Consider the following 9775-nt stretch of genomic DNA (forward strand, 5'->3'; position numbering starts at 1 on the left):
GTCATTCCATGAACTGGCAGGTGGAGATACACAGACCACAATGCGGCTTAGGCTGAGTATTCATGCCACACATTAAGTGGGGCCATCCATGCCCAACCTCTGCTCAACAGAAGACAAATCAGCAAGTGCCAATTCATACAATTTCCAGTTAGATATAAATGCCCAGAATGCCAGTCTGATGTCTTGGGCACATCCATATTGTACGCAGGAGTACATAAGATCCATTGACCTAAAATAAAAAATAGAAGAGTCATGATCTGTAAATTACTCCACCACTAGACAACTAGAAAGGTCACCACCAGTTAGTTAACTATGGTTTCTTCTTCTTTGGACTTTGGGTTAGGCTAGATGCAGATGAGCGTATATTCTCTCATCCGAGGGAATCGGACCGGTTATGCTAATCACACTCTGATTAGATATCATCCGAGTTCAGGCCGAATATTTTCCATGGACTCATAGATTTGCATGGCCGAGTATTGGATGCAAATCGAGCATGCAGCGATTTTTTTTTTTTTTTTTTTTTTTTTTTTTTTTTTCCCTCAGACAGACTCTGTCGGAGGAAAAAAGCAAATGGTCGCGACCCCATAGATTAACATTGGCCCGAGTGCGATCTAATGTTTTGTTGGATCGCACTCAGACCGAAAATATGGTCATCTGCACGAGCCCTTACCTTTAATATTCTTTTTAAGCTCATTATAAAGCAATCTCACCCACACTAGGCCTCTTTAGGAGGCTCTGTGGTATCCTCACCTGTAGTCCTCTCTATATTTGCAGTGTGGCCTGGGACCAATCTTGGTTTTAAGTGAAGGTACTTTTTTTTCTTTTGCAAATCTCCTTTTATTAAGAATATCAGAGGACACTTGTGACAGTGAATTGTCTCACAGGCCTTTATACATTTTCAGACAGAGCAATGTATTAAGAAACACATAGTAGTAGTAAGAAAATAAGCTATATACAAAGCTCCCATTTGTGATAAATAGCGAAAAAGGTTGTATTTAAGATAGGATATCCAAAGAGTAGTAGTAGTGTTACACACAGACGGACGGCACCAGGATAGCAGAGAAGGAAGCAGCACTCCAGAACTTCCAGGGGAACGGTGGTTTATTTACCCCTCACAGTTATGAGACCATGCAACTTATCAGCTCCTCTATGGAGCTAATTTCAAGCACCATGGACGACATCATTAACGACACCTTCCTGTATAGATTCTTTTAAAAGAAAAGAGCTCAGTCCAGATTATGTGAGTTTCCATTCATTCTGGTCCTGCATTATAGACATAGATTATATTGGTGCCTCCATAGGTGCTAGATCTGTATGCACTGGTCATATTCTCTAATTGTTCTAGGAACAATATGACTGGAACATGCTAAAAGTCTTCGTCCTGTACCCACAAAGTCCACAACTCGTGTTTCTAGCAGCTTATTTGTGGGATCTTGCTATAATTAACAACTAAATATAGAGTCATTGAGCAGCAATAGTAATAGCTCATTTGCCATTCTCGCTTTTGTCTCTTCTTTTTTTCCTTTATTTTTCACCGAATTAAAGGTTTGTATTCTATCATGTGAAAGAGTAATTAATGTGAAAGTCTAATTATGCAAAGCTTCTTATACAATGTAATCAACTCATCGGTACCTAGAAATCTACTCCACATGTTTGTCTAGCAAAAAAGGGAAATTACGTCTGCTCATCCACTTTCAACTGTTCAGTGTTCTGAAGGGGGGAAAACGTAATACTTGTAAAACACAAAACACTTACCTTTTTTTTTCTTGATTTCTTTACAGATCTTGGACAATCAGGAAGCCCAAGCCACAATGATCCTGCCAAGAATCCACCAGGTAAATATAACCCCTGCAAAATTTACATTCTAACAATACCAGAGAACAAAAGTCGTACTGTGATAGCTGCAAAGTGTATAATTGGTCAGCAATCTGCTTTGCATAGGTAATGGGAAGAATCAGGACAAGCAGTTATTATGTTACTGCTTCCATTGTAACCGATGCTTTGCTGCAACTTCATTAACATTCACTTTCTCGTGGGGAGTTTGTAATCTTGACAAGAAGACGCTTTTTACAAAACATATGAAAGATCCCATCCCATTACATTTGGCCATATGGTTTCCAGCATCAGGTAAATTAATGTGTTTCCAGGGGTAGCCATATACCATCAATGGTTGCCGATCAAACACTTGTTCAGCCTACAGCTATTCCTAATGACATCCCCCTACACATGCATGCTTGGTTTTTCTGAGCTTGCCTATATTTTCCAACAGGAGAGGAGTAAGCATCCCTTAGACACGTCTGGAGGCGTTTCATCTCCCTAAGGCTATAAAGGATCGGCTGTTGAAATTCAGCATGCCCAATCCTTCCTTTCCCCCATATTGGGGGTTGTAGGAGTTCACCTTATACATAAGATAGTTGGTTGGTCTGAGATCTACTGGTTCAGCTGATTTGATCAAATGTGTAGATGCCTTAATATATAAAGTTGGGTACCTCATGAAATGTTTTGACAAAGGATTTATTTTGTGCATGTGTTTTAACTCTTCGGCACTGCATTGTGAATACAATGTAACAACCAAGGGATTGTCCACTTAGGACAACCTCTGTTGGGTCTGAAGAAGATCTGATAGCTGGATTTTAACCTTTTCTTTTACGCCCAGGTGCCCTAAGAATGTATATTCATTTGTGCTAAATATGCATGTGGCCTCCCCTACTTTTTCTTGCTTGTATATTTTTGCTTATTTTTTCACAGCTGATTTAAAGTAATCACACAACTGATGCATATAATGAATCCTTGTTGGTCCTGCTTCTGTTTACAGAAAAAAACGATCCATTTTTTGAATTTTGAAAAATAAATCCTAAGTGAACTGATTTGCATCTATAGAAATGATCCTTCCTTGTAATTCGCTTCCTTATTCCGTATTTTATATTATAGCAAAGCTCTTCTGAAAAACATAACATGGCATTAATGGAGAATCAGTGACTATTGTTGCTGATTCTTGACTGATATCCCATGGCCAACATAAATTTTAGTGTGCACATTTAGTCCCTAACCACTCGAGTTTATTGGATGCAATAGGTCATATTAGTTTAGATTGATGAGATCATTTACGTTTTTCCCATTGCTTTTATAAAACCAATACAGTCATCACTCTTACACGTCACTGTCCCCAATGAGGCTGCCATTGTCAATTACCGTTCTCTTTTACATATGCACATTGGAGCTAGTTACATTGAAAGCTAATTAGCCTTTGGAGTGTAGGTAAGAAACTGATGTACCTGAAGCATACCCATGTAAATATAGTAAGTACTAACAAATTCTATGAAAATGCTGGGTTTGGACCACATTGCTAACCACTTATGGACCCACTAATGTAGCACTACTTTTATAGCAAAATATGGCAAACCTGTAGGTTTACCACATGCACTAGGAAAATACAGTGGAATTGGATAAAGTTAGTAGCCTTGTTGAATCCTTTTATTTTATTTAAAGTGGATCTGTCACCAGATTTCACAATGTAACCTACACATTATTAATCCCTTAGCACCAAATGTTGTACATGTACATCAATGCTGGGGTCACTGTTTGTGATGGTGCTCAGGAGCTAAACTCTCTCCAGATGCAGTAGATGTTGGCTGTGTTACATTGCCGTTTCTAACAGCAATGAGTGAAGCTGAGCACCAGTCGCTGTTCTCAACCATTTAGATGATGTTGTTATTCTATGACAGCAGCATTTAAATGGAATGATGCACCTATCGCAGGGCACATTGGCAGCAGAGGCCTGCTGCATCTTGATGCTCCTGTGAAACGTAACCATAAGCTGATGTTCATAGGAAACCACAATTTTTACTATATATCCTACATTACTGCACTATTGCAGTATATAGTATAAGCGATCAGATGATCACAGGTTCACTAAAAAAATAGCGTAAAAAAAAGAAACTCTCTCTCGTGTGTGTATGTATGTATGTATATATGTGTGTGTGTGTGTATATATATATATATATATATATATATATATATATATATATATATATATATATATATATATATAAAAATCACCACCTTATCTGCTGTTAAAAATAAATAAAAAAAACATATTTAGTATTGCCGTGTCTAGTCTATCAAAATATAAAGTTAATTAACCCAAAAGGTAAATGCTGTAAGGAAAAAACAAAACGCAGAATTGTCGTTTTTCTTTCACCACCCCTCCCTAGAGAAATGTACCTGAAACTGGTATTAATAAAACCTTCAGCTCACCATACAAGAAAACAAGTCCTTACACAGCTCCATTGATGGAAAAATGAAAATGTTACGGGTCTGGGAAAATGGCGATAAAAGCAAAAAAATTTTTTTGCAAACTTTTGTTTGCTTCTTTAAATAAAAAAAAAAATCTATGCAAGTTTAGTTTCGCCGTAATCGTACTGACTGAGAAAGTCGTGTTTCCTGGTAATATTTTAACATAGAATAAACGAAGTATAAGCCCCCCCCCCCCCAAAAAAAAAATGACTGAATTGCATTTTTTCACCATTTCATCATCCCACTTGGAACTATTTCCTGTGTTTCAGTGCATAGTATGATAAAATGGATGGTGTCATTCAAAACTACAACTCAAAAAACAGCCCTCATACAGCTATGTTGACAGAAACATAAAAAATGTTTTGGCTTTTGGAAGGAGGGCAGGGAAAAACGCAAAAACGAAATTGGCTGTTCAGGCAAGTGGTTATATGGTTCGCTCAGGCCTTATTCAGACTTCAGTGTTTTTCACATCTGCAAGAAAATGGTACTTGTGTCATCGGTGTTTTGCATCCGAGTTTCATCCGTGTTTGGTCAGCTGTCAGTTTTTACCATCAGAGTTTCCTCAGTGTTTGTTCAGTTGTCAGTTTTTACCATCAGAGTTTCCTCAGTGTTTGTTCAGTTGTCAGTTTTTACCATCAGAGTTTCATCAGTGTTTGATCAGTTGTCAGTTTTTACCATCAGAGTTTCATCAGTGTTTGATCAGTTGTCAGTTTTTACCATCAGAGTTTGATCAGTTATCAGTTTTTACCATCAGAGTTTCATCAGTGTTTGATCAGTTATCAGTTTTTACCATCAGAGTTTGATCAGTTATCAGTTTTTACCATCAGAGTTTCATCAGTGTTTGATCAGTTATCAGTTTTTACCATCAGAGTTTGATCAGTTATCAGTTTTTACCATCAGAGTTTCATCAGTTATCAGTTTTTACCATCAGAGTTTCATCAGTGTTTGATCAGTTATCAGTTTTTACCATCAGAGTTTCATCAGTGTTTGATCAGTTGTCAGTTTTTACCATCAGAGTTTGATCAGTTATCAGTTTTTACCATCAGAGTTTCATCAGTGTTTGATCAGTTATCAGTTTTTACCATCAGAGTTTGATCAGTTATCAGTTTTTACCATCAGAGTTTCATCAGTGTTTGATCAGTTATCAGTTTTTACCATCAGAGTTTGATCAGTTATCAGTTTTTACCATCAGAGTTTCATCAGTGTTTGATCAGTTATCAGTTTTTACCATCAGAGTTTCATCAGTGTTTGATCAGTTGTCAGTTTTTACCATCAGAGTTTGATCAGTTATCAGTTTTTACCATCAGAGTTTCATCAGTGTTTGATCAGTTGTCAGTTTTTACCATCAGAGTTTCATCAGTGTTTGATCAGTTGTCAGTTTTTACCATCCGAGTTTCATCAGTTATCAGTTTTTACCATCAGAGTTTCATCAGTGTTTGATCAGTTATCAGTTTTTACCATCAGAGTTTGATCAGTTATCAGTTTTTACCATCAGAGTTTCATCAGTGTTTGATCAGTTGTCAGTTTTTACCATCAGAGTTTCATAAGTGATTTTCACGTATAAATAAAAAATGATAAAGCTTTGCCTGTTCACAGGCCGCACACAGACTGTACACTGATGCCTTCTGTGTGCTGTCTGTGGTTTTCACGGACCCCTAGACTTGTACATAACATATACGCTGCCGGTAAAAAACGAACGTCTCCATGATTTTTGCACAGACACACGGTCTGCGAAAAAACATGGACATGTGAACAGCTCCTTAGACTATAATGGGTATGAGTTGTATCTGTTAAAAAGACAGATAAAACATGTATGTTCAACACAGAAGTCTGAATGATGTCTTAGACATGATGAAGCTGGTGTACTTGCTATGATAATTCATGTCAGAATTACTGTACAATCCTGATCTGATATTAAAATAACCATTAAGAGTAAAAAGAGTTTATTAGTCTGAATGTATTCAGTTTTCGCACGCCCAGCCTGACTGACAGCTGAGGTTTGTAGTGTACTGTGTGAAATGTCAGCCCGAAGAAGGAAAGCTGAGGACCTGTCAATCAGGCTAGGTGCGCAGAGATTGAAAATTTCTGTAAGAATGGCTGTATAATCTTTCATGAAGGTGCAAACTCAAAGTAAGTACACCAGCCTGAGCAGGGCTGAGTAATAATAATGTACCCTACATAATTAGTGAAATTTAGCGACAGATCCACTTTAATACCTGACAGAGGTTGGACTACACAATATACCTTGGAGCACGCAGATGAACTCCTCGTGTTTTACATTTGTATGGCAGATAAAAGGCACAGCGTGTTTATTATATGTAAAATCACTTATCTCATTCCTTATTTATTTACCCCCTTTATTCCAAACAACACCATGAAGTCTGAGCAGCCCGTCAGAAGCAGTAGGTCTAAATGGCTTACTGTTTAAAAACTGTCTGGCTCTATGTTTACATAGCAGATGAAGAAGCCCGCGTGTGAGTGAAAGAGACATTGGGAGCAGGGGCTGTCTACTAATCTGGCCAGAATGTGGTCTTTAGTAATAAAAGAGCTCACCACTTCAAATAGGGGAGGAAAGGATTTACACAGCCATACATTCAAAACCACATTGCTCCTTTTCCTTTCTCCATTACTCTTGTTTGTCAGGGTAAACCTTTATGCACATTCTGTGGTTATATGGTCATTTTCTTTTATGCTCTATGTACTTTTAGAACTCTTATCCGTGTGTTCCTTGTAGTTATTTTAGATAAACAACAGTTTTTCTATTTTCCTGTTCAAACTTTTTATTTTTTAAAGATTAATTGCAAACACGGCAAAATTATCAAATTGCATATATTTTGATCCTTGCGCCATTTTAATTAGTGTGGTGACTTTTCCGATACGGATGCAATTTTACAACCCTGAGTGTGTTATCAGAAAATGAAATCTAGTATTTATGTTAAACATATCTTTAATCCTTTGTTGGGTGAAGAGAATGGGGCATCAGACTGCGCTGCTCGCCTGTCAGAATTATGTACCAGAGGAATCCAAGTCGATGTAATGATAAAATAGACTATATTTCTACGCGTTTCGTGGTGATCACACCACTTCCTCAGGACAGTCACCACGAAACGCGTAGAAATAAAGTCTATTTTATCATTACATCGACTTGGATTCCTCTGGTACATAATTCTGACAGGCGAGCAGCGCAGTCTGATGCCCTCCGGGCCAAAAGTCTATTAATGTAATGGACCGATTGGATCCAATGCTAATTAAAAATAGCCTTAGACCTATGAGAGGAGTGATTGAACAACTAAGGTGGCACTCATAATTTCCAAAAGTGCATTATAAAAAAAAAACAAAAAAAACCTGACCAGCACGTCCTAACAGAATGAAGTGTGAACATATGCAAACTGCTGTGACTTTATTATATAGAAACCAAAGAGTTCAGCAGCACACTGTATGTGCGGAGATACAGTACAGACTAAAAGTTTGTACACACCTTCTCATTTAAAGATTTTTCATGACTATGAAAATTGTACATTCACACTGAAGGCAACAAAACTATGAATTAACACATGTGGAATTATATACTTGACAAAAAAGTGTGAAACAACTGAAAATATGTCTTATATTCTAGGTTCTTCAAAGTAGCCACCTTTTGCTTTGATGACTGCTTTGCACACTCTTGGCATTCTCTTGATGAGCTTCAAGAGGTAGTCACCGGAAATGGTTTTCACTTCACAGGTGTGCCCTGTCAGGTTTAATAAGTGGGATTTCTTGCCTTATAAATGGGGTTGGGACCATCAGTTGTGTTGTGCAGAAGTCTGGTGGATACACAGCTGATAGTCCTACTAAATAGACTATTAGAATTTGTATTATGGCAAGAAAAAAGCAGCTAAGTAAAGAAAAACGAGTGGCCATCATTACTTTAAGAAATGAAGGTCAGTCTGAAAAATTGGGCAAACTTTGAAAGTGTCCCCAAGTGCAGTTGCAAAAACCATCAAGCGCTACAAAGAAACTGGCTCACATGAGGACCGCCCCAGGAAAGGAAGACCAAGAGTCACCTCTGCTTCTGAGGATAAGTTTATCCGAGTCACCAGCCTCAGAAATCGCAGGTTATCAGCAGCTCAGATTAGAACCAGGTCAATGCCACACAGAGTTCTAGCAGCAGACACATCTCTTCAACAACTGTTAAGAGGAGACTTTGTGCAGCAGGCCTTCATGGTAAAATAGCTGCTAGGAAACCACTGCTAAGGGCAGGCAACAAGCAGAAGAGACTTGTTTGGGCTAAAGAACACAAGGAATGGACATTAGACCAGTGGAAATCTGTGCTTTGGTCTGATGAGTCCAAATTTGAGATCTTTGGTTCCAACCACCGTGTCTTTGTGCGACGCAGAAAAGGTGAACGGATGGACTCTACATGCCTGGTTCCCACCGTGAAGCATGGAGGAGGAGGCGTGATGGTGTGGGGGTGCTTTTCTGGTGACACTGTTGGGGATTTATTCAAAATTGAAGTCATACTGAACCAGCATGGCTACCACAGCATCTTGCAGCGGCATGCTATTCCATCCGGTTTGCGTTTAGTTGGACCATCATTTATTTTTCAACAGGACAATGACCCCAAACACACCTCCAGGCTGTGTAAGGGCTATTTGACCAAGAGGGAGAGTGATGGGGTGCTACACCAGATGACCTGGCCTTCACAGTCACCAGACCTGAACCCAATAGAGATGGTTTGGGGTGAGCTGGACCGCAGAGTGAAGGCAAAAGGGCCAACAAGTGCTAAGCATCTCTGGGAACTCCTTCAAGATTGTTGGAAGACCATTTCCAGTGACTACCTCTTGAAGCTCATCAACAGAATGCCAAGAGTGTGCAAAGCAGTCATCAAAGCAAAAGGTGGCTACTTTGAAGAACCTAGAATATAAGACATATTTTCAGTTGTTTCACACTTTTTTGTTAAGTATATAATTCCACATGTGTTAATTCATAGTTTTGATGCCTTCAGTGTGAATGTACGATTTTCATAGTCATGAAAATACAGAAAAATCTTTAAATGAGAAGGTGTATCCATATATATGTGGGCCATTTATATGGATACACCTAAATTAAATGGGAATGGTTGGTGATATCAACTTCCTGTTTGTGGCACAGTATATGGGAGGGGGAAAACTTTTCCAGATGGGTGGTGACCATGGCGGACACTTTGAAGTCGGCCATTTTAGATCCAACTTTATTTTTTTCAATGGGAAGAAGGTCATGTGACACATTAAACTTATTGAGAATTTCATAAGAAAAACAATGGTGTGCTTAGTTTTAACGTAACTTTATTCTTTCATGAGTTTTTTAGAAGTTTATGACCACTTATAAATGGTGTTCAAAGTGCTGCCCATTGTGTTGGATTGTCAATGTAACCCTCTTCTCCCACTCTTGACACACTGGTAGCAACACCGCAGAAGAAATGCTAGCACAGGCTTCCAGTATCCGTTGTTTCAGATGTGTG

The 9775-nt window shown here is 38.5% G+C and overlaps 1 protein-coding gene across 9 annotated transcripts in view; it reads left to right on the forward strand.

The window, feature by feature from the left end:
• The window catches only part of NFIB (nuclear factor I B), a 542788-nt gene that overhangs the window by 448445 nt on the left and 84568 nt on the right, over positions 1-9775 (forward strand). For all 9 annotated transcript variants that reach the window (XM_073667928.1, XM_073668004.1, XM_073667974.1 and 6 more), the window contains exon 3: positions 1782-1835. In XM_073667928.1, the coding sequence (XP_073524029.1) occupies positions 1782-1835 (54 nt within the window). The remainder of the gene's footprint in view (positions 1-1781; positions 1836-9775) is intronic.

This window comes from Phyllobates terribilis, unplaced genomic scaffold (genome assembly GCF_046119375.1).
Source record: "Phyllobates terribilis strain yellow unplaced genomic scaffold, ASM4611937v1 Scaffold_1__5_contigs__length_1240528914, whole genome shotgun sequence".
Classification (NCBI taxonomy): domain Eukaryota; kingdom Metazoa; phylum Chordata; class Amphibia; order Anura; family Dendrobatidae; genus Phyllobates; species Phyllobates terribilis.